This window comes from Elgaria multicarinata, chromosome 9 (genome assembly GCF_023053635.1).
Source record: "Elgaria multicarinata webbii isolate HBS135686 ecotype San Diego chromosome 9, rElgMul1.1.pri, whole genome shotgun sequence".
Lineage (NCBI taxonomy): Eukaryota > Metazoa > Chordata > Lepidosauria > Squamata > Anguidae > Elgaria > Elgaria multicarinata.
Window position 1 is genome coordinate 69750543 of NC_086179.1, and position 27280 is coordinate 69777822.

Here is a 27280-nt window from a genome sequence, read left to right on the forward strand (position 1 = left end):
TTCCAATCAGGCTAAAGGTCCACGTGGAACCACCAGGAGCATGCCCTCCAATGACCTCAGTGATTGGGTAGGATGGTAAGGGAGAAAGGCACTCTCTCAGGTATCTTGGTCCGAAGTTGTTTAAGGCTTTGTACACTAGTACCAAAACCTTAAGCCTGGTCTGGTAGCCAGTAAGTAGCCAGTGCAATTCCCTCAACAAAGGAGTTACATACTGAAAAGAGGCAGCTCCTGACAACAGCCGACCTGCTGCGTTCTGCACTAGCTCCAGCTTCCACATAGAGCGCATTGCAGTAAATGTTGGCTTTATGGCTTTAGCTTGGCTGGAGAGAGAAGGCAAGGTTCCTAGTTCAGACCACACAATCAACCACAGACAGGGTTTGTGGTTTGTTATGCTCCTTGTAAATAATAAGCCAGGATTCTCTGAAATCCTGACTTATCATTGCATCCAAATGTAGCCAGTATTTCTCATGTGAGCACAGTGCCTGTGCATATAGAATGGCTGTGAAAATACAGGGCCTAGTGGACTTCCAATTTTACTATCCTCCCACCTGAATGCACCAGCATGGGCACTCATACAAGTACTTTACCAGAGCAATCCTCACTATCCCATCTCAATCCACTTGGTCAAGAACCCAAGCATATGTGCATGATTGTTGTTGAGAATGGAAACAGTGTGCTGTTATGCACTGTGAAAATTCCTACACATGTAGTTATCCATAAAATTTAAGATTATAGTGGATAAACTGCTGAGATCCAGTCCTATGCTACCATAAATTTACAGTGATCTTCCAATTAATATTGAGACAGACAAAAATCTTAAAAGACAGTTTTCATTCATGTCCAGCATAGATTTAATGAAATGTTTTTCTATTCCCAAAACTACAAATAGTGGCAACTATATTGGCCATTTCCACTGGTCAGCTGGAGGTTCTTCAACTAAAGGCTCCCATGGTCGCCACTGTACCATTTTCCTGGCTAGGGAGAGCTCATTTTCAGCCTGTTGACAACATACAAAATTATTTTTAAAACTCTCTCAAAGTTGGTGCACCAAAACTGGTCAATGTACATTTTGATGAGCTTGTGAACTCACATCACTTTAAGAGGGGTCTTAAAACATCCATGAGATCCAGTCATCACATATCTTAGTTGACATTGTTCCTTACTAAACAGTTTCATTTGTACAGCATATAAATAAGCATTGTATATATTTGGTCCAAAGGAGTGGTGCCAGTTCAGAAAATGTAAATACATCAGAAGGTTGTGCATGCAGTTCTGCACCTGCTATTTGGGAAAGCCTATTCAGAACACCATAACAGGCTAACACAAGAAACTTATAATTCTAGTAGTAAAGATTTTAATACTAATATTTCAAGCAATAGTACCTGCAATTTTGAGGGGAGGTATAGATAGAAAATTATTCTGACCATGTGGTTCCGAGATTGAAATGCTGTATTACTTGTTTTGTATGCCTTACGTCTCTAACTTAGTGTGTCACTTATAACAATAGAATATTTAGTTATTTGGGCAACAATCCTATGCATGTTTTGACAGAAAATAGTTCTACAACTCCCAGTATTCTCCAGCCAGCCAACCTTGCTGGGGAATACTGGGGATTGTACAACTATTTTCTCTCTAAACATGCATAGGATTGCGCTCTTGGTGACTAAAGTTCGAGTTGTCTTCATGAAAGTTAATGATGAATATCTGACCAAAGCACACTGAGGCTACAAACCTATATAGACACTTACCTGGGAGTCTCATTTAATATGTCTAGGGCTGTACTATAAATATCACTGTTACTGTTATAGTGATGTTAAATATTTCATTATAATTTGCTGTGTAGGAAAGGTCATTGCCATATTAACAATAAACTGCCTTTCGCTACAGAGTTAAAAAGAAAACAAAAACCACACCCACATCTTCCAGCATTCAGTATATTAAGCAAGCATTTGGGATTCCTTTCATTTTCCTAGTATAGCCTATGCTTGCCACAATAAAAGAAACAATTAGGTCTTTGCTATATATTGTGCAATTTTACCTGCAAAATCACTTCTTCTATCTGTCCACCATTGATTTTGTTTTCCAATTTTTCCACACTGGGTTCCTGCAAGTTCGAGAACAAATGAAAAGCTCTGATGCGTTAAACAGTACATTCAAGCAATACATTCCTGGATCTGATACTGAATGAGAAGTAGCAAAAAAAAAAGTCTTTTCCAAATACTGGCATACAGACTAGCATAGTAGAGCTTTCTTAGCACGTCAAAAGAAAACAAAACAATGCTTAAATATTCCCTTATCAATATTGGATAAGATCTACTTAATGGAAATAATTTTAACATAATTCACAGTTAAGAAACATCTTTAATTTATTGAAATACCAAATACAATAAGGGAAATGAGTTGCTATATGTTGCTTGAATCATCTAATTTGTGATGCTTAAAAGATATGATGCACTTACTGTTTTTACCATATCAAACCGATCACTGATAATTCTCTCCGTATACTTCCTATACGCTGCATCTCTGGGCATAGTCTCCAGAGCAGTAAGAATTTTTGTGTAGAGTATCCTGAGGCGCTGAAAAGATCATATGACAATGAGTAAACTAATGTAAATTTAACCATTAAAATCTATACATTGAACACTAAAGTGTAACAGAAATGACAAGTTTAGTTTTCTTCAGTGGCAATACCTATGATGGAAACAGGGCTCTGCTGCAAAACTACTTGACAACCCCAAATTCAAGATATGTATACAATTATATGTATGAAAGATTGTTTAATGTTAATGTTCTCTTTCCACAAATATTGTACATGTGAAATGAGCTATTTTTATTAGCCTACTTAACATTATTTATGTTTTAATTGTGTATGTTTTAAATTGAGTCCAAGTACTGGGGGAAAAGCAGGATTACTAATACTAGATGCCTGCCCTGATCAAGAACGCTTAAATGCTTAAATAGATCCAAATAAATATCTTATTTTCATTTCCACAGTCCTATCTACATTAAGATAAGATCTCGATTGGAATTTCATCAATATCTCCCAAATTTGTTCATACTTCCAAGGTGCCACTTTTATTTCCAGAAACATTTTCTTCCAGCAGTTTGAACAGCACTGATCTCCTAATTGCCCTCATTAAAAACTCTGATTGCTCACTTTTACACAGCAACACATGCTTTATATATATATATCACACTGGACTTCCGTAAAGTGCTTTATGTGGAGCTGCCTCTGAAAAGCATCCAGAACCCAGTGGTTATATTCATAACCAGAGCTGAATGTCAGGAACATGAGTCTTGCTGAAAAACATCACTCACTTCCAATTCGTTTTCAGGCCCTAGTGCTCTTGTAGATCTTTAAAGCAGTTTATGGTTTGGAACCAGGATACATGAATGATGGACTGCCTGTTCACTATAGTAATCAGGGAAAGTTATCTTGTGTGTTCCACTGACATCTTAAATATGTTTTTTTGAGAGCAGGAAGAGGGCTTCTCAATTACTGCAATCCTATGCATGTTTAGACACAAAAAAAACCCCTACAACTAGGGAAGAAAGTTGTAAATCTTTTTTCTATCTAAACATGCATAAGACTGCGCTTTTAGTGTAATTTATTGACCAGGATGAAACTACTTCATAGAATTTTTGTGAACCGCCCAGAGAGCTTCAGCTATTGGGCGGTATAAAAATGTAATAAATAAATAAATAAATAAATAAATTTAAGTTATGAATCTCAACTAATAAGATTTTCTTTAATTGTCTAAGAAACTAAGATTTTCATGAATCTTATTTCATAAACATTATATTTGGAAGGCCAACACTTCACTTTCGTATATTTCAGTTTCAAATAGGCAGATATGTTATACTTACATCATGTGGAGTTTCACATACAGCTAGCCCCACTAGCCCAGTGGTCTGCAGAGATTAAAAACATATGCTTAATAAGTAGGACTGCAGCCCCATTAAATAATTTTTAATTGAGTAATTATTTGTTTCTGGTTGAATAATCAATTAAATGTGCATATGGATGAAAATAATGTTTCTGAAGCCGAAGATTACTTTGTGGATACTGCTATGTGTCATAGCAAGCATCATCTCAGAAGAGGCTTTCCCTCATATAGAAGAGAAAGGGAACAAATAATCTGCCCAATTAATGAAAGTCACCTTTTTAGTTGATTTAAGGCACAAAGCTATGCATATTAAGGCAGAAAAGGGGCCTACAACTCCCGTGCTGGTTGCAGCATACTGGAAGTTGTAGGACTTTTTTCTGTCTAAACATGCATAGGATTGTGCCCTTAAAGTTATTAACCAATGTAACCAATTATTGATAAGCACACTAATTTGCATCATCATTAATTTCTCAATTTTTCTCCTCCCACATGCTTAAAACAAGATAGGAAGTCTGAGAATTGTAACACTTGCTCCATAGGCATGGCATATCAATCAGAAATACACAAGCATCCATAGCATCCCATCACATTAGAGATCTGCTTGGTTTCTTGTTTTAGTGGAGATCTAATTCATTCTTGTGAATTTTAACCATTTTTTAAAGCAATATACGATAAAATACCAACTTTATTGTATATTGCTTTAAAAAATGGTTAAAATTCACAATGATAAATGAATTAGATTTTCATGTTTTAACGTATCAATATTGACTACGTTCCCACGAAATAATCAATCAACATATTATTATTATATTTATTTGTATCGCGCCTTTTGCCCAATACTGGGCCTCAAGGCGACCTTACAAAGTTTAAAACATACATTGAAAAGAAAAAAAGAAAAAGCATTTAAAATTCACAAAATTGTAAGTCAACATAGATGGAGGGACAGATTATTCTCCAAAGGCCTGCTGGAACAAACAAGTTTTAGCCTGCTTCCGAAAGCCCATCAAGGAGGGAGCCAGTCTAGCTTCCCTGGGAAGAGAGTTCCAAAGCACTGGAGCAGCCACCGAGAAGGCCCTCCCCCATGTTCCCACCAAGCACGCCCATGAAGATGGTGGGACTGAAAGAAGGGCTTCTCCAGAAGATCTCAAAGCACGGGCAGGCTCATAAGGGAGAATACGGTCTTTCAAATAACCTGGACCCGAGCCATATATGCCAAACAGCATTATAGAAAGGTCCCTACAAAGGGTATCCGTAGGTGATTCAGTTTACACACACAAAGAATGCATGAGGTGGATCAGAGGCATGCACTAACCTTGTCCTCATGATTAGTGGACATGAGGTGGCTTTATGCACACAACAATGCATGTGCATAGAGACCCTCCCACAAGAGAGGTATCTTGATTGCGCCAAGAACCCCTAGCATATAGATTTCTATGTGCATCTTCTCACGCATACTGAATGTGCAGATGGTAAGGGAAGTGGCTACTTGGCACATTCGTGGGGTGTGTGGGTAGCCAACAGAACCCTGTGACCACTCACATCATCTGACCACATTGGGGGGGGGGGATCTGAACCTCCCTATTGCCAACAAGCTATTGATAGATTACAGCAAAATAACCATCTGCAAACAGTCATTCAAGGATATGTCAAGAAGTGAGGTGCGAGGGAACCATCCCACCCCCAAAACTTCAGTTTCAGGTTTGGAACAGAGGTGAATCATGCAACATTATTGAAATGCAAACCAGAGTTCAACAAAACAAATATGGAAATTACGCATGGCATACTGTATAGAGTGACCATAAGAAAAGGACGACCCGGCTCCTGTATCTTTAACAGTTGCATAGAAACGGAAATTTCAGCAGGTGTCATTTGTATGCATGCAGCACCTGGTCTGTGGCTTTTTAAAACCAAGAATTATTAAAGCATGTGCTCTCACGAACCCGAGTTTAAAGGAGACACAACTGCCCTTTGTGGGGGCGCTTGTTCTGCCAGGGAGGTGGCCACAGAAGAGCCTTAGCTTACGGGGTTCGTGGCAGCATTTGCCTCTCTCGTTCTGCCTTGCAGGACTCGGTGTTGAACTACAACTCCCATCAGGCCCAGTCAGCACGATCATATTGGTTGGGCATGATGGGAGTTGTAGTCCAACACATCTGGAGGGCACTTGGTTGGGGAAGGTTACTTTAAGGAGACACTGAGTTCTGGGGATGGGGGGGAGGAGTGCTATATTGGGAGTTTCCATGGAGACCAGAGATTCCCCTTTGACAGGGCCAGACCAGTCTCTCTTTCAAGCCCCCATTCCCAACCCGCAGACACTTCTCAGCCCCTGAATGACCACAGCCCCCTCACCTTCTTTAGAATTCCAGCCATAGCCACTGCTTCAGAACCTACATGAAAAGAGAATCTGGGCAAAAATAAGGTTGACCAATCCCAAGAATCAACTGAGACATGCGCGCGCAAGCTTCTGCCTACAAAGACTTTTATGCCAATAGGCAGAGGACAAGGCTAAGGACAATGGAGTGCGCATGCGTTCGAAGCGCATTGTGGCGGAGCGACGGACGACATGAGCAAAACATGCCGGGAATTGGTTTTGACTTTCGATTTAAGCATGCGCAAAAGGTTGCGTCACGTGCGCGCAGGGAGCGTCATTCAGGGGCGGGGACGCTGAGCCGAGCGCCGCCAATCAAGTGTGCGCTGGGAGAAATTATTTAGATTGTTGCGGGGTGGGGCTGGCCTGCCGGGCTTGTTTTCTTCTATTGGTGAAGCTCATCTTCCCTAATAGTGGCTGGGGGTTATGGGATTTGTAGTCCAACCTATTTGGAGCGCTTCCGCTTGAGGAAGGCTGGTGTGGTAGTGTTAGGGAATTTTTGCAGCGACGACGAAGGCTGCGCACCATCGGAGTTAAGATACTGGGTGGGGAGGAGAAGATTGAGCGATAGCGGAAACTGCAAAGGAGCATCGTCTCACCAGAGGTTTCGCAGCAGCTTAGTAAAGGCAGTACAAGAGAATAAAACACGGATACTGACACCCGGAGAATGAGTTTGGTAAATAAAAGTAGAAATAGCCTCTCTACCAACATGGATTGTTTTATTTGATTGCTACTCTGTACGCAGCCCATCCCCAACCAAGGTATTTTAGGGCGCAATCGTTTGTAAGTTTAGACAGAAAAAAAGTCCTACAACTACCAGCATGCTCCGGCCAGCATTGCTGGCTGGGGAATGCTGGGAATTGTAGGATTTTTTTTCTGTCTAAGCATGCAGAAGATTGCGCCCTGATTAGCCTAATACTTAAATTCTGCCTGCTTCTGGTACCATTCCGCTATTGCCTGTACATAAATATCCCCTTCCACTAATCTACAGCATCCATGCCTGATATTTGGAAAGCACAGAGCAAAACAACCCGGACTACAGCTGCTCCACAACTGGAAAGCAGGAAAATATCATATGTGCAGAGCAGTTAACTCAAAAAAGCTATCTATGATGCCCGTTTATGTAGAAGATTTTCCAGGAAACATGTTTACATCTCTCAAGCCTAACACTTAGGCTTGAGAGATGTAAAACAATCTTTTTCAGCCTGAGAGATTGTAAGCCTATTCGGCAGGGTCTTGCTATTTACTGTTTTACTCTGTACAGCACCATGTACACTGATGGTGCTATATAAATAAATAAATAAATAAATAAATAATAATAATGAGTCTTCTCTCTCCAAATTCCTGATGATGGAGGGAAGACAATAGGGGAATGCTATTGAGATAAGGAATAAGGAATGTTATTGACCTTATCTCCCACTTGCGTATGTCTCAGGGACACATTTCATTAAGTTCATTTTTATTCTGTCCGTTTCTCAAGGAGTTCAGGGTTTTCCTCTATCCTTATTTCCCCTATGCTTACTGCTCGTTTTATCCTCCTCTTAACAACTTTGTGAGGTAGGCTAGATTGCAAAAGGAATGACTGGACTGCATTTATCCAGTAAGCGCTGTGGGTAAAAGTATTTGAAGTGAAGTCTTCCCAGTCCAAATTTGGCACTCCGACCACTGTACCACATTTGACTGATGAGCACTGGAAACAGGACATATGACTAGAACAGCCTTCCTTACCTGTGCATTTCAGTGTTTTACTACAACTCACATCACCCCAGCCAATGTGGCAATAGTTACTCCCATTAATTTACTTTCTAGATATTCCCTACCCTTCTGTTTATCGCTCAATTCAGGATATTCCCAAATTCATGCATATATAGATCCTCTTCAGACGACACACTGAGCCACGGTGGTTAAGCATTTTGAGCTAAACATTAAGGCTTAGTGTGTTGTGTGAACAGGCCCATGGGATTGTAATATAAATGAGCAGTATTTAATGGTTTGGCTTATGTCCAATAAAAGATGGGGGTGGGCAGAGTAGCAGAAAAAGAAAACTATCATGTTGGTAGAACGAAAACTTAGTTTTATTTACAAAACTCCATAAGTTAGTTGATTGCTCTCTCATGCTGCGTTTATTGAACTGAGCCTGCTGCTGCCCTACCTCCTGGAAGGGTGAAGAATAGTTGCTTGGTTACAACCTCCATATGAAACAGAGCTTCTGAGGGGGAGAATACCTGCTTCCTGCTCCTTTTCAATTTCCACCCATCACCCGTTCCTTCCTTCTTCTGTTCCTTCTCCCCGCAGGGCCGGCCTGCAACCTCTACAACTGCACGAATAAAAGAAAGCACACAAAAGCAGACAGCCCACCAAAAAAAGGCAACCACACATTTTCCTTGCTGCACAGTGAATTGGCAGTACTGCCACTGGGTTCCTCAACCATTTGCAGCTGCCGTACAACTGTTGTGCAGCACTATCTTAGCCTTAGCTCTTCCCCTCTGCTGCATTCAGTTCCCAGCCCCTCAGATTCAGGGAATTAGTGCAAAAAGTTGAGGGCCATCCCAGCTGGAGGGGAAGGAAGTACAGATGACTTTCTGCTAGAGAAAAAGGAAGTGCCTCCTGATGTTGTCTTGCTCTAATGCGGTATATGTACTGCACTAATGCAATAATGTATCACTGCTCCAGTACTGAAAAGGCACAGATATGTGATTTATGGAACTACAGCAGCATTTATGGCAGGGGTTGGGAATCTCAGGACAGGGGAGGGGGGCAAATCCGAAACATTTAGGGTCCCCTAGTGGCCATCTTGGGTTTCCCAGAAGGCCACTTTCCCTTCCCAACAACTGGTCATTTGGTGGTTGTCTGACTTTTGTGCAGTCCCTGCCCATTTACCCATTCTAAATGGTTGAGATGACTCTTAAAGCTTAGTTATTACCAGTATAAACTACAATATACTGGGATTTTTTTTGTATTTTCAGGCCCATCCTTTTTGCCCTGCCAACCACTTCTCTGAAACTGAATTTGGTACTTGGGCTGAAACTGGTCCCCCATCCCTGACATAAGGTTTAAGATCGAGTGCAGAAAAAATCTCTTCATATTCTAGTATACCAACTCATTTCTTTCATGGATCGGGCTATATGTTAAGCCCTCTGAAGTAATTTGAATATGGAAGTCCCTCCATTGAAGTACCCTAAACAGCACTTGGAGTCTGGCTGCCTAGATTCAGCCCTTTCTCTATTACAGTTAATGGGAATGTTATGATTGCTTTACACTTTTAAGATGATAGATTATTTGTTTTCTTAAAGAGAGATGGCTGAGCCAATCAGGGCGCAGATCGTCTTATTATACCAGTCACACCACAGATTACTTTTGATGAGATTTGAGAGCAATCGTGTGTCATACTTTCCTGCAGGCTGCTTGTGTTTCAGTTGTATAAGGTCAGACCTTAATTTAACTACCAACTGTGTAGTTAATTTTAGAAATACCACATGACCCAACCGCTCACAAGGCCTATGCCTGGATGTTTGAAATTCAGGGCCCAATGAAACAATGGCAAGATTTTGAAAAGGTGAGAAACTCCCATTATCTGTAGATTGCTAATTAACCTAATGGTGGTATCTTAAAACTAGGAGTACTATGTTAGGAGTAAATCCAAACAGAGATTGTGGTTAATGATAGATTGCGTTGCTATGAATAATCAAAGCCTGCATGTTTATTACTGTCTCTATTATCATGAAGCTAAGGGTGCTTAGTTTGCTTATGCGTTAATCACCCCAGATTAACAGATTTCATCCCTTTCACATTAAAAAACCTATCCACTTTGCTTATTATTAACATCACCTTAGTACATAGAATGTCCTGTTCTGAGTATTGAAAATGTTTGTGGCCAATCACTACTCTTGGGGCAATTTTATTTTTAAAAATATCCTCTCTCACTGAAATCTGTGAAGTGCTTAGCATTAGCTGAGTTATAAGAATGTTCTAAATTACAAGAACACAAACGTTTGATATATTTTAAAATCAGTTTGAAGGAGAAATGGAACAATGGTGTTATGCGCTTGCTATCAGATTTCTGTGGGGTGCACAGTCAATGTGCATTGTCCTGAGGCATTACCTGAACTTGGCAAAAGAGTGTTGAGAGCCCATTCTGTTCCAGTTATGTGTCTCCATGGGAGCTGAGAAGACTAGGTGATGGTCAGATGAGATGACTGATTTGGATAATCCCACCCCACACCCCAATGTGTGGTGTGAAAGAAGAACAGGCTGCAGTTTGAGTGAGGCAGAGGAAGAAACAGAGAACTGAGTTTGGACTCTGTAAACATCTTAGCATCCTGGCTGTCTCCCTAGAGATCTGGAATGGGAGAAGTTGATTTTGGCTGTCTGTTGGGGTGTTTAAGTTGTGTCTCTACTTATGCTTATGTTTGTAAATAAATGCAAATATTACAAAATGCTAATAAGCCACCAGTGACCTCCTTCTGAAGAAATCAACCCTGTGGAAGCACTGTGCTCTCTGGAACTTCTCAGCGCTTGGAGAAGTGGGACAAAAGATCCATATTGTTTTGTGCTAACCACTTCAGTAGATATTCAACTGCCATGTGATTATTACTTTTAAAAGTTGGTTATGTTAAAAAAAAACTCTCCTGAATAAAGGAGTCCGAATGGGGATGGGGATTCACATACATTATGACCTACAAAAAGCCATATTCTTCAGTGCTAAAAATTAAGAGATGTACAATTACAAAGAAGCTTTATTTATTTATGGAAATTATTGTGGCCAAAGCAAAGTCCTGTGTTGGATGGGAAAAGAGATGTCACAGTGGTGTTTTTATTTATTAAAAAGAGTTCTTCATAGGAGTAAACTTCACATCCTTAGAATTCAGAATTGGGAGATTCAGCAACTCCTGAAAGTGTCATAACAATCGGATGTACTGTTTTCGAGTCCATTGAGGAAATACAAACACTTCCGTTTATATAGACAGATAGAAGGTAGATGACATTTAATCCTGCTGTTGTCTTTTAAACCACTGCTAATGCATTCGAGTGGCATCTGGCACAGTTATGTCAAAATGTGACCTTTTCTTTTCCTTTTCTTTTTTTGTGGTTTGAAAGCAGCTCATTAACATATGCCCCTAAAATGGAAGGAAATGAGGACTCTGATGAAGACCACCTCACTGGTTTCGCAGTTCAATTTAGCATCCAGGAGTCCCTTGAAAGTGAAAGGAATCGGCAAACGTCTTCCCCCAATCATGAAGCAAGGTATTTGTAGCCCAGTTCTGAATTTCTGGTGCTATAAACCCTGAATAACTCAATACATCTTTCCCACCATCTCTCCAATATCTATGGTGCTTCTTTTATTGTTTTGATTCCTCTAGAAGGCTAGCAATGGCTTTGTTGTTGGGTGTCATCCCTACTTATTCAGCAAGTTGGGCTATAGGGTCTGGTGTTGTTGTTTACTATTTAAATTTATAGGCTGCCTCACTCACTTGAAATGGTTTTGGGTGGGTACTAATGGTTTTGGGTGGGTATTAATACATTTTAAGGGATATATAAAAACCCATTCAAGAGGGATAAAATTCACTCATAGCCAACCTTCTTTTGGTTCAAGCTTGATCTCCAAAACCAGCCCCAAATACTAGGCCTTACACCCCATCCAAAAGATGTGCAGCATTCACTGAAAAGGCTTCTCTGAACACCATGCCCTCTAAACTCGCCATAGAGACAGCAGTGAGAAGGCACCGTTGGTTGATTGCAAATGCGATCGCAATAGGACAATTTGGAGACATGTTGAGCCCAAGTGCAGAGAAATGTAGTAATGCTTTCCTTTGGATGCCCCTGCCCTTTGTGTTGACTAGGGATTGCACAGAAATGCACCCCTACCAAAAGCATTCCAGCCATTCTTAAGATTCAGGCTGTGAAAGCTATAGCTCCTAGTCTTGACAGACATATAGGACCTCCAGTATCAGATGCAGTATGCCTCTGAATGCTAGTTTCTGGGAAACACAATCAAGAGAGTGCTATTACGCTCATGTCCCACTTGTGGGCCTCCCTTAGGCATCTGTTTGGCCACTATGGAAACAGAATACTGGACTAGATAGGCCTTTGGGCTGGTCCAGCAGAACTCTTCTTATAGTCTTAAATCAGCAAGTATATTTAATGTGATAATAGCAAGTGCTCCGTAAATGTGAGATGTTATTATATTTTGTCTCTTCTATCGTCCTTTCAATAGGTTTTTACCAGTCAGTGATCAAAACAGGAAACTTGTAGCTGCCATAAGAGAAGGTACAAGTATTTTATTACTATCTCTTACTATTGTTTGGAATGATCACTGTACTTGGGTTATTTTTTTCCACATTTAAACCTTAATTGTGAAAGATCACAGACTGTATTCTTGCATTTCTTTGCCATTTAACCCCAGCCTTCCCCAATTTTGTACCCTCCAGTTGTTTTGGAGTACATTCCCCATTTTCCCAGCCTATTGGCCATACTAGCTGGGCATATGGGAGTTGTAGTCCAAAACATCTGGTAGGTCCCAGGTAGGGCAAGGCTGCTCTGCAACCATCTGTATATAGACCTGCCAACCAAGGATAACTCATCATTCATCCAATGGAGTAGACACTAATTCATGAAGGCTTATGCCATACTATATTAATTAGTCCCTAAGGTGCTACAAGACTTCCTTGTTTTTGAAAGACAACCGTTGCTCTTCATGGGCATCTGGTGATCATTTGTTTTATTTCACAATGAACTATTATTTTTTCCTTTTAGGCCAAGTATTTGATCTGCAAAACTATGTGAAATACAAATATGCTTTGGATGAGGCTGATGAGAGAGGTTGGTTTCCTATACATGAAGCTGCCATGCAGCCAATTCAGCAAATACTTGAAGTAATATTGGATGGTAAGTTGGCACAGAGTTTCAGATATGTTAGCAGAGATGGAAAATATACAGATCTAAAGCATGATAGGATCAGGGCTTCCAGGATTTATATATATATATATATATATATATATATATATATATATATATTCTAGTCCAAAGATTGTCTGGATTCTCAACTGTATGTAAAAAGGTATTCTTTGATAGTATATTATGTCTACATGAGTGTAGAAGAAAATGATCTTAGGACAAGATTCAAGGGTAGTAGTTAACTTGGATAGGCAGGAAGCACAGTCTGAATCTAGGTCAGAAGGTGGGCACCAGAAAGCCTCCAGAAACAGAGGCAGTATGCCTGTATACACCAGTTGCTGGGGAACATAGATGAGAGGGTGCTGTTACATCACATCCAGCTTGTGGGTCTCTGGTCGACAGGTAGTTGGCCATTGTGGGAACAGAGTGCTGGACTAGATGAATCCTTGGTCTGATCTGGCATAGCCCTTCTTATGTAAGCCTAATTAGAACCTGGATGTGGGCTCAGAGCAAAGGTGGGCAACTTGGGGCCTTCCAGATATTTTGTCCTACAACTCCCATCAGTTCTAGTAAGCATAGCCCATGGTGAGGGATCTTGGGAGTTGTAGACCAAAACATCTGGAAGGCCACAAGTTGCCCAACTTTTTTTTTCAAAGGCTAGGGATGGGAAAGTAAATTTATGTCTGCAGTTAAGCTGTGATGGTACAAAAAGAAGGGAGCCAGAGGAGGCCAGAAAGCTAATAACCAGGAGTCCCGGAAGGAAACAGTGGGTCTCACTACTGTGCAAACAGAACAGGTTGATGGAAGATGGACCCAAGTAGGAGACCCTCTGGGGCATATGTGGAGGCTGTGAAAGGGAAGGAAGGTAAAGGAAACTCCCATTGCCTGAGCAGAAGTCCGCTCACATAACATTGGATTTAGCCAACTATGCAGCATTATATTATATGAGCAAGGTCACATCCAGGGAGCCGGTTTTGTTTAGGTTAAAAGCATGTATTCAATGCATATATGTTCTCTATTGCAGTAGCCTATGGCTGATGCATATGTGTGTCTGTGTATTCATGAGTCTGATTGATAAGCTAGCTTTAAAATTTCTAAAATAATATTCACATGTATTTTCACAACTGTAGAATTTATAAACTTACTGTATGTGTGTGTGTTTTTAAAATTAAATCTAGCGTCTTATAAATCGATGTGGGAATATAAAACGTGTGATGGAGAGACACCGTTAACTTTGGCAGCCAAATCCGGCCATGTGGAGAATGTCAGGACGCTATTAGCAAAAGGAGTCTGGCCCAATACCACTAATAGAAAAGGAGAAACTCCTCTTCTGATAGGTAATTACTTTATTAATGGCTTCCAATGTTTTAGTTTTTTGCCAGAAACGAAAGCTGAACATCACAAGGAAACCTGGAAACTGAACACACAAACCTTTAATTGCATGAGCAATCAGTCCATTGTCTGCTGAACATTTTGTTTTGTTTTACTTTGAGTCTTAATTCCTTTTTGTCCCAGTACTAATCTTTTTTCGTTTTGCGCGCGCGCACACACACACACACACACACACAGATACACCTATACAGGAAGACAAAGGGACAAGCATTTCAGACTGGGGTATTTCTTCAATTGCAGAGACACTAAAGGGTTTTTTCTGCATTAGGCTTTTAACCTGCAGCTTTTTCAAGGCTTCATCTTCCGGATTCTTGGCAGGATTGGTTCTTTACACGTGCTTTTTTTCTTGGGGGGTTTCTTTCTCTGCCTTTCTATATGTTTCATTACACAACCACTAGATGGCACTGTGTTATATAGGAATTGTGCAAATCCACAAGAGTCCAATTCCTCCATTTCTAAATAATACCACATTTTCCTTGATCTTAAAAAGAAGCTGGGAAAGGGGTTGCAAAGAATGGGAGAGGTCCTGGAAGGTGACGATATCATATACAAACAAACACAAGAGAGCAATCAATGTAAGTAACTAACCATGGAAGACAATGAGGATCAGGACCATGGTGGGCAGTGAGGTGGGTAAACCCTTTCCACCCCACACAATGCATCCATGATGAAAATCATCAACCCCTCTCTGGAGCTACTGTTAGCCCTGTGAGGTAAGCTTCCACTAACACCAGTGGAGGCTATCTTCCTGGGGCTAATAGCAGCTGCAGAGGGGCAGTTTTCATCAGGATCATGGTGTGGGAGAAATGGGTTAATTTCCTGTTTTGCACACTGTAGCTTCAGTCCAAGCGCGCACCCCCCCCCCCACAGTTGCTATTTACACCTGGAAAAACTAGACTTGCTAATTGAATTCAACTGCCCTCAACCATAGACTTCATTTCTAGGCTTGCACAGCCTGTCCAGTTCCAGTTTTTATAAATCCTTCCCTGCTCCCCTGGCAGACCTGAGAACTGTCCACAGAATAAAGGAAAATAGAAAAATCAGTAGATTTGAGCATAGCTATGCTTCGGCAGCAGAATGTTCCTGCACTCCCCAAAACACATATCAAATGGTTGCAATAATGATAGCAGTCCCCGTCGTCAGCATTCGATGTGAACCCTGATGCTTACTCTTCAGCCAATGAGTAATTATCTTGTCTTTGCTTTTCTCTATGGTCCCAGCATTCCTGGAAGTTCAAAGGTCCTGGATGCTCACAGAGCTTTTTTGATGATGGTGTTTTTAAAGGCTGCAGTCCTAAATACACTTCCTAGGGAGTAAGCTTCATTGAATATTGTGGAACTTACATTTGAATAAACATTTTTCTTGCTTTCCCCCCTTTTCTTCCTTCAAAGGATAACATGCTAAACATTATTTTTCTTTTAATTTACAAATGTATATACTTTTGCATACCTGGTGAGTCACCTGAGTGGGTAGAAACCACTACTTTGCCAGTCCCTTTTCACTTCCAGACTGGTAGATACTCAGCCACCCAAGTTCTCTATTGGAAGAAATGATTTGTCTTGAAAATCAACTCAAATAATTTCTAAATAACATGTTTCCTTTCAAATTATTTATTCTCTGTTGCCATCCCTTGACTCAATTACAACTTGTTAATTTGGCCTTTATTTCCAGATCCTGCTTTTTCAACCTTGATTGTCAGGACTTTGGTTCTGCCTCCAGTAAGAGACTCACTCTAATCCGTAGCTATAACCATGTAAAATAGTAATTCTTCATTGTTATCAGGAACTGTATTTGTCAAATAAGTTAGAAGAAATTTCTTAGCTCTAGAACTAGAACCCTTGTAAAATTTCTTATTGCCAATATAGATTTTTATAGTAAATCTGAAAATGTTGTTGAATTCTGAATTGCATGGAAATCTCTGAACTAAGCCCAGTTTTTCATTTACCGTGTTTCTTCATTCATTAAAAACAAAGTAATACTTTACTACGCAAATGACAATTTGTTCTTTTTAAGCATAACATCTAGAATGCCATCTTCCTTTTTTCTTTTTTTGTCTGTTAAATTTTTAAGCAGTAAGACAGGGCTCCTATGAAATGGCTTCCACTCTGATTGAATACAACTGCACCATCAATCAGCCATGTGTAAAACGATGGTCAGCTATGCATGAAGCGGCAAAACAGGGTCGCAATGACATTGTCGTTCTTCTTCTCAAGAATGGTGGGAACGTACACCTGAGAGATGGATATGGGGTAACTCCATTAGGCGCAGCGGCTGAATATGGTCACTGTGATGTGCTGGAGCATCTAATTCATAAAGGTGGGTTAAGTATTTGTACTTCAACAGGTAGCATCTTCCGCTATAACAAAGGTTGTCTGTCTCTTTTTCTCATACCTGGTTCAAGATGTTTATGAGCCTTCTCCCTCCACAAATCTATCTGGGCAATTGAAACCTAGCATCACTTTACCAAAATATACTCTGGATGCTTAGCCAGGATCTTCTTAAGTCCTCTCCTCCCACTTCTTGTATTTCTGAAATATTTTTTTCTGTTCCATGGTATATTGCAATAGCCATTGGCCAAAAGCAATAAAAGTTTGCTTGACTTTTGTTTCCACCCAACTAAGACCTGCTAAACACAATTTCTTTGCTTTTAATACCCATAAAGAACCATCAGCGACAGTCAGTGTAGTATACTGGATAGAAGGATGGACAGACGGGATAAGACTGGGTTCCATTGCCCCCTCAAAGTGTTGGACTATAGCTCCCATCTGCCCCATGACCATGCTGGTAGGGGCTGATGGGAGTTGCATTCCAACACACCTAGAGGGTACCAGTTGGAGAAAGCTGCATTAAGGTCTCAATCATCAAATTCTCTGGCTTTGGGCAAGTCATTGAAATTACCTCACAGGGTTATAGTGCTGGTATAGTAGAATAATTCACTTGTGCTATCTTGAAGTAGGAGAAAATGCTGTCTTATAGACTAGCCTTTATTAGAATTAACAGTAATACTTGTATACTGTTTAATACAATAAAATCTCTAAGGGGTTTACATATAAAATTATTAAAAATCACAGTATCGATGAACCCTTCTACATCCTCTAAAAACTAAATGTAGTGGATTGTTCTCAATGCTGTCTGTCCACCAAGGGAATGAACAGATTTCTCTTCCCCCCCCCCGCCCGCCCACCCCCCTGCAGGTCCACATGCACCAGCTGGGACTCTACAGAGTGACAGGGAAGGAGGCCGGGGAGGCCAGAGGGTTCTTTACAACCTGGCCTCCTCAGTCTCCTCCCCTCCCATGGAAACACCCCTTTTCCCTCCTCTCTGAGGTAGCTTTTGCAACCTTAGACATTCAGCCAGCTTGATATATTCTGCACCAGCTGCAACGGGGAGGGGAACTTGGACTCCTGGGTCTAACCTCAGATCCAGGAATTCAAACTATCCTATGCTCCCCGCCCCTGACAATCCTATGCTTAGGGGACATAGGATTGCTTTCAAAAATACTCAAATAAGACATGCCCACCTTCTCTAAGATGGCAACCCTACCACAAAAGAACTTTGTAGAGGACATTTCTTTTTTGTTTTAGTTCTTCGCATTTGATTTTTATGAAGGCAACAAGAAATGGATGAGAACGTTGTTGTTTTGAATTCCACTGGCACGAAGCAAAAGCTAAGGAGCTTTTAGCCTGTATAAACCTGGCAGAAATGCTAAAACAAACCAAAATGCCAGCCGCTGACATTTGGAGATAAGCTTAGAATAGATGGTCAAATCCTGCAAAAAGTTGTGTTTGCCTTTAAAACGCAAGCAGTAGTTCAGTTAGGTAATGCAAGTCTCTGGACTTAATGGCCTTACACCCTGCTGTCTTTGATGGCAATATGTTTTACTTTACGTACTTCAAAATGTGGTAAGCCAGCCCAGCTGCCTTCCTGGTCTTTCGACTGATGGAGTCCCAGTCTTCTGCCCCAAAGGCCTGCCCTAATGGCGCCACTGAAGACAAGTAAACGATCATCACATAAAGTTGGAGATACCGGTGGAGGCTGGTGGCTCCAATGTCAGTGGGGTAATGAATCCTCTTCAGGTTTCTGTCAGAACAAGTCAGAATTCTAAAGGAACTGTCCAAGGTGGACCTTGGAAAGCTCCGTTAAAGTTGTGATTGAAACCCAGAGCAGATTCACCATCTCACCAGCCTCCACTGGAAGATCCCTCCTGTTTGACTCTTTAAGTTCTTCATTTTTTATTTTTTATTGTAATTTTAGGGAATAATAATAATAATAATAATAAATAATAATAATAATAATAATAATAATAATAATAATAATAATAATATATACAGCGTAAGGAATTCCTGGTCTTGTTGATGTGAGCATTTTCATCCTTTTCCTTTGGATTAATTGGCTAGCTTGTCTTCCTCCACTAGGTGGCGATGTTTCTGCTACAGCAGACGATGGCTCGTCCATACTCTTCGATGCAGCTGGAGGTGGTAATCCAGACTGTATAGCTTTGCTGTTGGAATATGGGGGAAGTGGTAATTTGCCCACTAAGGCAGGACACCTCCCTATACACAGAGCAGCCTACGAAGGGCATTATCTGTGAGTATATTGCCTGCATCTTTCCTAGCCCAAGACATTTGTGTGAGAGGTTGCAATACAGCGTTACGAACGATGATGACAATTTTCTTTTTTATATTCCATGATCAATGTATGTGGCATCTTACAGGGTAACAGAATCATAAGAAGAAGACAAGGACCCCATTTAGAACTCCATCACATGTGGGAAAACACACTCCCTACCGTTGCTTCTCCGCTTGCTTTTGTTGCTCAGTTACTTCCTGTTTCAAAAGAGGAAGTACAGAACGAGCACGAGGCCCATTCAGTTGGCAGGTCTAATCATGCTGCTTCTCCTGCACACAGCAGGAGACAGCAGCAATACTGAGTTTTTAAAAAAACATCGGACTTAATGAGGAGTTTTTTTGTCACGCAAGGAAGGCCAGAAGGGGCGGAAGGCACGCGGGAGGCAGACAACGTCATGTGAGGGACCTGAGCAAACTCCGTGAGTGCCCAGTAATGAGCGTGCAATAAACCCCTCATTGGATGAAGCCCTTAGAGAAGCTCACAGTCTAAAACTAGTTTTTTTTCATACTTACCTGGGAGTAAGCCCCATTCTGAGGAGACAAGTGTAAGACTGCACTGTTAATTATGTGTTTTTAATTAATATGTTTTCTTTCCCAGCCTATCTCTAAATACTAGCTTTGGCTGACTTGTCAACCACAGCCTTTCCTGGACAGGGATAGCTTGTCCACAGTGGTATAAGTGCTAGTAACCCCAAGACTGGATTACTGCAATGCGCTCTGTGTGGGGCTGCCCTTAAAGCTGTTCCAGAAGTTAGAGCTAGTGCAGAACACCACAGCTTGCTTCTTGTCAGGAGCTGCCCCTTTTCAGAAAGTAACTCCTTTGCTGAGGGGACTGCACTGGCTGCCTATTGGCTACCCGGCCAGTTTTAAGGTTTTGGTGCTAGTGTACAAAGCCCTAAATAGCTTGGTACCAGGATACCTGAGAGAGAACCTTCTCCCTTACCAAACTGCCTGGTCACTGAGGTCATTAGAAGGCATGTTCCTGGTGGTTCCACATGGACCTATGGCTCAATTAGAATCCGCCAGGAGAAGAGCCTTTAGTGTGGTAGCCCCTTCTCTGTGGAACTCCCTGCTCCTGGAGGTCAGGCAGGTGCCATCACTGTGCTACTTCTGGCACCTCCTGAAAACAACTCTTTTCCAGGAAGCATTCCTCAACTGACCAGCCACCGTTTTATTGGTACTTTGTTTTAAATTGAAGAATTTTAATGTGCTGTTTTAATCTTTTTATCTTTACTGTTTTATTCCTATGTTCACCATCTATTTTAGATACAGAGTGGTATACGCATATTTTAATAAATAAATACCAGGTTTGGTTACAATGCGCTCTTATCATACTTTGTCAGTGGTGTGGTGGTAAATGTGGATGTGCAGGTGCTCATCATGACAGTGCCCATAGCCACACTCGCAAGGGGTCTGTCTGTACACGCTCAAAGCCCCGCAGTGGCTGTGAATTGGCGCTGCATCAGTTATATGATGCAGGCACAGATTCACCGCCATTTATGGGACTTTTCCATGAAGCTGCATGATAAAAAAAAAGTCGGGTACTTACCCTGACCTTTTCGGTGGGAGTGAGGTCACCCTGGCTCTTCCACTGTCTGACCTCGCTCCATGGCCGATCCTGGGTGGTCGTGGTCCTGGCAGAAGAGCGCGTGGGTGGGTGTGTTTCCAGTATCCGCATGACCTCTGGAAACTCTGTGCTCCCTCCTTGGCATGGGGATTACCTGACGCCACCATGAGTAAGTGAAATTGCGGTGTTTAGGTGGAACCCAGCACCAACTTGGCACCAAGGAAAGTCCAAAAATTCAGGCAGTTGTGCTTGTCCATATCAACAAACAGGTTCTAGCAGGTTTCAGCTCCATTGGAACAAGTGTTTTGTTAAGATAGTGGGTCTTAATTACCTATTGAAGACCAAGTCACTACAAATACTTTGTATTATGACTGGGAACACTATATTTTTGCTGGGAACATTCATTTCCCTCCAGCTACTGTGAGGGTTGCAGCTAAGTCAGAAGGAACTAGGATGCCTGAAAAAGGGGGGGGGGCAGCAAATGACATCAGCATTGCTGGCATTCACCACTTTCAAACTCTGATCTCTAGAATCTCTGATCTCTAGAATCACACTGTCAGATTAAAGATGACTGGATGCATTTAAGGCATTTAATAGTTGGGACCGCTACCCATTGTTCCTTATCGTTCTCTTAAGTCAGTGTTAGGCTCAGGTCCATGTTAGTTGTCATGTGCATCCCTGGCATGCCACCCTGTGGATATCACCACCAGTCACCTGCAAGTGTTCTAATAGTGAATATTACAATTTCCTTATAATGCACACACGTATGCAGATGTTTAGCTAGGTTTCGTTCGGGATCCAGAAGCCAATATAAGCAACGTAGGTAGATTCACAATCAATGCCCATTGGAGTGAAGAGAAAGGGGAAGAATAAGAAGGAAGAGGTTCAATGGACCTTTAATGACTACACATTATGAGTGGCAAACTTTAAAATAACTATCACTATCTGATATTTCACGTTATGACAGTTGTGGAGGTTCATGTTACCATATTTGGGAGCTTGGTCAGAAGAAGAAGAAAAAGCTAAAATGGCAAAGCTTGATGTTTAAAACAGGGACACACGTCTTCTTTGTCATTCAAGTTGGGGTAACTTGTGGCCCTGGCTTTCCTAGCAATTTTGAATCAAACATTTACCCAGATCCAATTGTAAAGAAAACCAGCCATTTTCAAGAAGTGGGATGGGGCAGAGATTTTACACTGTTTACGACCATGAGTGTCTGCAGGATTTTTTCCAGCGGGGAGGGGGCAAAGCAGCTATTGATTGTAATTTGCATCGATAAAAAGCAGCTATTGATTGTAATTTGCATCGATAAAAAGCAGCTATTGATTGTAATTTGTGTGCATTGACTTTTTCGTAGGGCCTTGAAATTCCTTATTCCAGTTACGTCCAAAACTGCAATCAAGAAAAGTGGACAGAGTCCCCTTCACTCTGCGGCGGAGGGCCAAAACCCACAGTGCCTAAGCCTTCTAATTGAAAATGACTTCGATGTCAATGCCCTCCTGGCAGAATACATTTCGCAAAGTTACGATGACGAGAGGAAGACAGCGCTCTATTTTGCGGTTTCCAACAACGACATTCTCTCAACGGAGGTGTTATTGCAAGCTGGCGCAGACCCAAATAAAGACCCCCTCAACTGTCTTCTTGTGGCAGTGAGAGCTGGCAATCACGAAATTGTCAGGTTGCTTCTTTCTTATGGAGCAAATGTCAACTGCTACTTTAACCTTGTGAATGACACCCATTTTCCCAGCGCCATTCAGTATGCCTTGAATGATGAGGTAATGCTAAGGATGCTGCTGAACCACGGATATGATGTGGAACTGTGTTTTGACTGCATGCATGGGGACATCTTTGGGAATTCTTTTGTGTGGTCAACTCCGGAGGAAGAAGTGTTACCAGGGTGGACATCATGTGTGATTAAAGACAATCCAGTAAGCACATTCCTTGATTTTTTCCCCCATTTTGAACGATTCTTAATCAACATTTTTAAGCACAGAATTTTGGGTTGGACTTATGATCACAAAAATTCCCTATGATTGGACTGCCTGCTTCCAGAGGAACTAGAGCAAAGGACTAAGATCCGTATGAATACGCATCCCTTTCCCTATTTTTAACCATGATGACAAAGGTCAAGTGTAGACTGAGATCGAAGTTGCTAGCTAAAGCCTGTCGCAAGAAGAAAATGTTGACACATGGTTTGTGTTCTTTCCTCAGCTGATAAAGGTGCTTAGGGATGCATACATACTATTTGTCAACTGGTCTAGCTGTCCACACATGACTTGAGGCATAATTATATTCAAGGCTAAATAATAATTTTATTTAGGGCCATTGACGTCATTGGGTAAAAGGGATACCCCACCAGTACATAGGATAATATGTACTGGCGGATTGCTGCATTGAGCAGGGGGTTGGACTCAATGGCCTTATAGGCCCCTTCCAACTCTACTATTCTATGATTCTAAGTGTCACATTTTATCACTGGCTACAGCCAAGGGCAGAACCACTCACTGCTGTAACAGCAACAACAGCATGCACTGTGCTATGTGGGAAAGAAGGCGATACTAGATAGCCCAACTGAAAAATGAGAAGTGGAACCAGTGGGAGCTGAATGAGACTGCTGGCAACACCTCTGCGTGATATCCTTGTTGCCTCTTGGCTATTAGGAACAAAGAGAGCTGGACTTTCTCTGTCAGTAGATTAAGGGAGAGTTGCCTTAGCAAGGGCAGATCTGTCTGCTTTTGCCCTCTCTGTTGGTAATAAGATAACACTTTAACTGCAAGAATCTATAGGTTTTTATTTTTTTTATTTAAAGCATTTTTATAGCGCCGCCTCACCATTTCTGGCATCGAGGCACTTTACAATAACATATAAAACAATTCCATTAAAACCCTCAACCCGCATTAAGACAATTCCATTAAAACCCTCACCCTCAAACCATTAAAAGCCCTCAAACCAATTTAAACCACCCCCTCCCCAAACTCTTGTGAAAATAAAAACGCCTTACAAAGGCGTTTGAAGCAATTGAGAGTGGGAGCCTGTCGAATCTCCAGTGGCACATTGTTCCGTAACTGGGGGCCAGCCACTGAAAAAGCCCTGGCCCCTGCACATTCCAATTTGTAGCGGGAGACTGTCAGGGCACCTTGCTCCTGAGAGCGAGTCTGCCAATGGTGAGACACAAGAGAAAGGCGAGTGCTCAGGTATCCAAGACCCAAGCAATGCAGGGCTTTATACATAGTTAACTAAGACCTTGTAGTGCATCCTAGCAGCCACCAGCAGCCAATGGAGCTCTTGAAGCACCAAAGTGATAGAAGACCACTTTGGGAGGTTCTTCTTGCTAATAAATTTAAATGATGATGATGATGCAATATTAGTTTAACTACTTTGTGGACTGAGATTTCCATAGGACAAACACTGATAGATATCAAATAATGTATTGATTTTCATCTCAGAACATGGCATCCCAATTTCTCCCAAACGAATTTAAGATGCAATCCTGTGCATGTTTAGACAGAAAACATTGTACGAATCCCTGTATTCCCTAGCCAATCTTATGAGTATTTTTCTTTCTTTCTAAAAATGCATAGGATTGCACCCTTAGAGAACTAAATGAGATGACACTATAACCTTTTAAGAGTTTTGTTCAGCCTTTTAAAGCAAAGTGACATAATATTTGGATTATTGCATTGTGTTTTGCCTTCTGATATGTGAATTCTGCACAATATTATTAACTCTCAGAGGAAGTTTAATATATTGCTGGATATGTTTCCTTTCAGTTCTGTGACTTTATGACTGTTTCTTGGATGAAACATTTAGTAGGATCCGTTGTTCGTATTTTGGTGGATTACATGGATTACGTTCCTCTGTGCCCAAAACTTAGGTTTGTCTTGGAGACCCAGAAGGAATGGGCAGAGATCCAACAAATATTAGGTAAATATATTGTATTGTTTTGGAAATATTTCTGTTATTTACTTCTATAACATAATAACTGTGTATCTCAGCCAAGTTGATTCCACTTACAGTAGTGTGTTCTGCTAATATCTCCAGATCTTAAGCATATATACTTAGAATAAACAGATTTTACTCCCATGTAGGTGTGTTAAGGATGAGGAGAATAAAGTTGGACTGCTAGTTGTCTAACGAAAGATAGATAAGAACACAGTTGGAGGGATGCATCTTAGGATATATATATATATATATATATATATATATATATATATATATATATATCTGGTTGGAACTCGGGTTGTAGGTGGAAGAGGATGTGGAAAAAGAAATAAATGTGGAAAAAGAAATAAATACTATCCACACCCTGAATGTGGAAAAAGAAATAAATTCTATCGAAATGAATGGCAACCAGGGGAATGGTTGCTTTTGTTTTCTCCCGACCTCGTAATCATTAAATTATAGGGCAGTCTAAGTGAATGTTCACAACCAGGGGTAGGTAACATTGGGAGGTTTTGCCCTCTTGACACCTCCCACCCTCGTGCTACACACACACACACACACACAGGTATCCGGAGCGTTGTTTGGAAGCTAATTTCTGAGCCCTTTCATGCTTTTTAGTACAGACAGACCAGTAAAAGGGCCAAGAAAGGGTAAAATGGCTGCTCTGGATGTCTTTAAATAATAGCAACAGCAGCAGCAACAACAGCAGTTTTGAAGGGATTGGGTTGTCAACCCTTGGTTTATGCTACTGAAAAGATGCTTCTCCATTTGTCTAATGCCAACATGGGAAGTATTGTCCTCTTAAAAATGAGTTGTAGCAAATCATCCCTTATGCAGTCCTGCTGTGAAGATTTTTTTACGCTGCATTGTCAGCCATATGTCATAGCAGTCACCATAGCAGTCACCTATGTGCTAAGTGAGTTGCCTATAGCGTTGGGCCATACCATGACTTGTATTTTGCTTTGTCTCATACATAGTCAGGAAGTGAATAGGATATATTTTCCATTGTATTTCTCTCTCTTGCTCTCTTTGTTTTTTGTATTTTAGAGAGTCCTCGTCCACTAAAGCACTTGTGCCGCCTGAAAATACGTAAATATATAGGACCAGAGAGGACACGGAAGCTGCTGTCAATGAAGAAGCTTCCTCTTCCACCAGTTCTTAAAGCATATATCCTATACAAAGATTATGATCTTTATGGAAGGGAGCTCCATTTGGCATGATTGCCAGAATTGCTGACACTTCCACTTTGCTGTTAGACCTAACTTAACATGCTTTGGAGTTACCGTGCTGAGGATCAAGGTGTCAAAATGGTAACCTTCATGGATGGATCCAAGGTGCCCTTCCTACTTGAGCGCTGCATCAGAAAATTGAAACCAAATGCAAAAGATGTTCTCTCCAAGTGCGCAATCGTAAGCATGAAAAATGCTATCCAACATGACCTATGAGTGAACTGGGTGAACTCTTGCACAAACTCTTAAGCATTTGCCAAACAGCTCTAGTAGCTGTTTTCCTTCGGCTCATGGTTCCAACACTCACACATGTGCACTCGTACAAAGAAGGAACTGCCTTTCTCAATACATATCACAATTAAATTCCTGATATTCTAATTTGAATATACATGCTACAATGTTCGCTGTGTGTGTGTGTGTGCACATGTAAAACCTGGCAACGTTAAGGAGATTGTAACTGTTACCTAGCCCTTTTTGTATGGCGGTAAGAAATCCAAAAAATGCACATCAGGGGTCTTGTCTATCAGTTCAACCATGACATTTTTTTAATTGTCCTTTCAGTGGGATTCAATCCATCAAAAGGCAGTTTTATATGGGGGCAAAGGGCTGAATGGTCCCAGTGGCTTTTTTTTTTTATGGCAGAGTGAGGTGTGATGCCCCTGCAGCCTCTCATATTTGCACAAAGGATTCCATATAAAATCTGCACTTCCCCTCTCACGCTCTTTGTTTTCCTCACCTGGAGATCCTGTGGCAGGGAAGGAACTTCCAGGTTGTTGACACAGTTGTTCATCACACATATCACAGCATAGTGGAGGGCTCTGCACATTTCTATTCTATGCTCAGTTTGTGATAAGCAATAATGGAATACATTTCCTTTTCCAAAATATCCACCGAAGAGAGGTTAGTGTGCATAGTAAAAAAATGTGTGGACTAGATGCAGAGATTTAACAAAGCAATAAGTATCTCTAATTAAAATGCTTTCCTGCTAGTGTTCAAGAGCATGTTACCCAGCCTTAATTTCCTAGACATAGTTACATTACTGGACTATTACTTTAATCATTACTCAGCTTCTGTTTCTATGTGTATGTTGCTATAAAGAAACACTTTACTGTTGCTTTGTAATTATTCCCATGTAGATATTCCTGGCTTTCATCCAGTGTTCTCCTTCTGAAAATAGCTAAACTTTAACTGAGACATAATTGTAATTGGGGAAACCCAACCTCCATCCTCTCTCCAGTGATAGAGGCAGTTGAAGTGCAAAGTTGAAGTGCTTACTTATAAACTCTAGATCATTTATGAGATCTCAACTGGTACAAGTGCAATTAAGATGAATGGGATTTGTGTGTGTGCATGTGTACTTTGAGAATTGGATTGTG

General features: G+C 41.1%; 2 protein-coding genes across 5 annotated transcripts; one reads left to right on the forward strand and one right to left on the reverse strand.

Moving 5' to 3' along the window:
- Positions 1 to 827: 827 nt before the first annotated feature.
- NDUFA5 (NADH:ubiquinone oxidoreductase subunit A5) lies at positions 828 to 6370 on the reverse strand. Its single transcript, XM_063134883.1, has 5 exons — positions 6234 to 6370; positions 3868 to 3912; positions 2460 to 2576; positions 2039 to 2104; positions 828 to 997 (listed from the first exon to the last, which is right to left on the reverse strand). The coding sequence occupies exons 1-5, from the start codon at positions 6252 to 6254 to the stop codon at positions 896 to 898; spliced, it is 351 nt and encodes a 116-aa protein (XP_062990953.1). The 5' UTR covers positions 6255 to 6370; the 3' UTR covers positions 828 to 895.
- A 3294-nt stretch (positions 6371 to 9664) lies between these two features.
- Positions 9665 to 26437, forward strand: ASB15 (ankyrin repeat and SOCS box containing 15). Of its 4 annotated transcripts, none has more exons than XM_063134878.1 (10): positions 9665 to 9808; positions 11353 to 11496; positions 12467 to 12519; positions 13006 to 13137; positions 14325 to 14483; positions 16609 to 16854; positions 18954 to 19125; positions 22091 to 22508; positions 24504 to 24657; positions 25723 to 26437. In XM_063134878.1, exons 2-10 carry the CDS (start codon positions 11375 to 11377, stop codon positions 25893 to 25895), a joined length of 1629 nt encoding a protein of 542 aa, XP_062990948.1. In that variant the 5' UTR covers positions 9665 to 9808; positions 11353 to 11374; the 3' UTR covers positions 25896 to 26437. The 4 variants fall into 4 exon arrangements, with proteins under 4 accessions (XP_062990948.1, XP_062990947.1, XP_062990946.1 ...); XM_063134877.1 differs by having other exon boundaries at positions 16612 to 16854; positions 22091 to 22661; XM_063134876.1 differs by having other exon boundaries at positions 9666 to 9808; positions 22091 to 22661.
- The last annotated feature ends 843 nt before the right edge of the window (positions 26438 to 27280 follow it).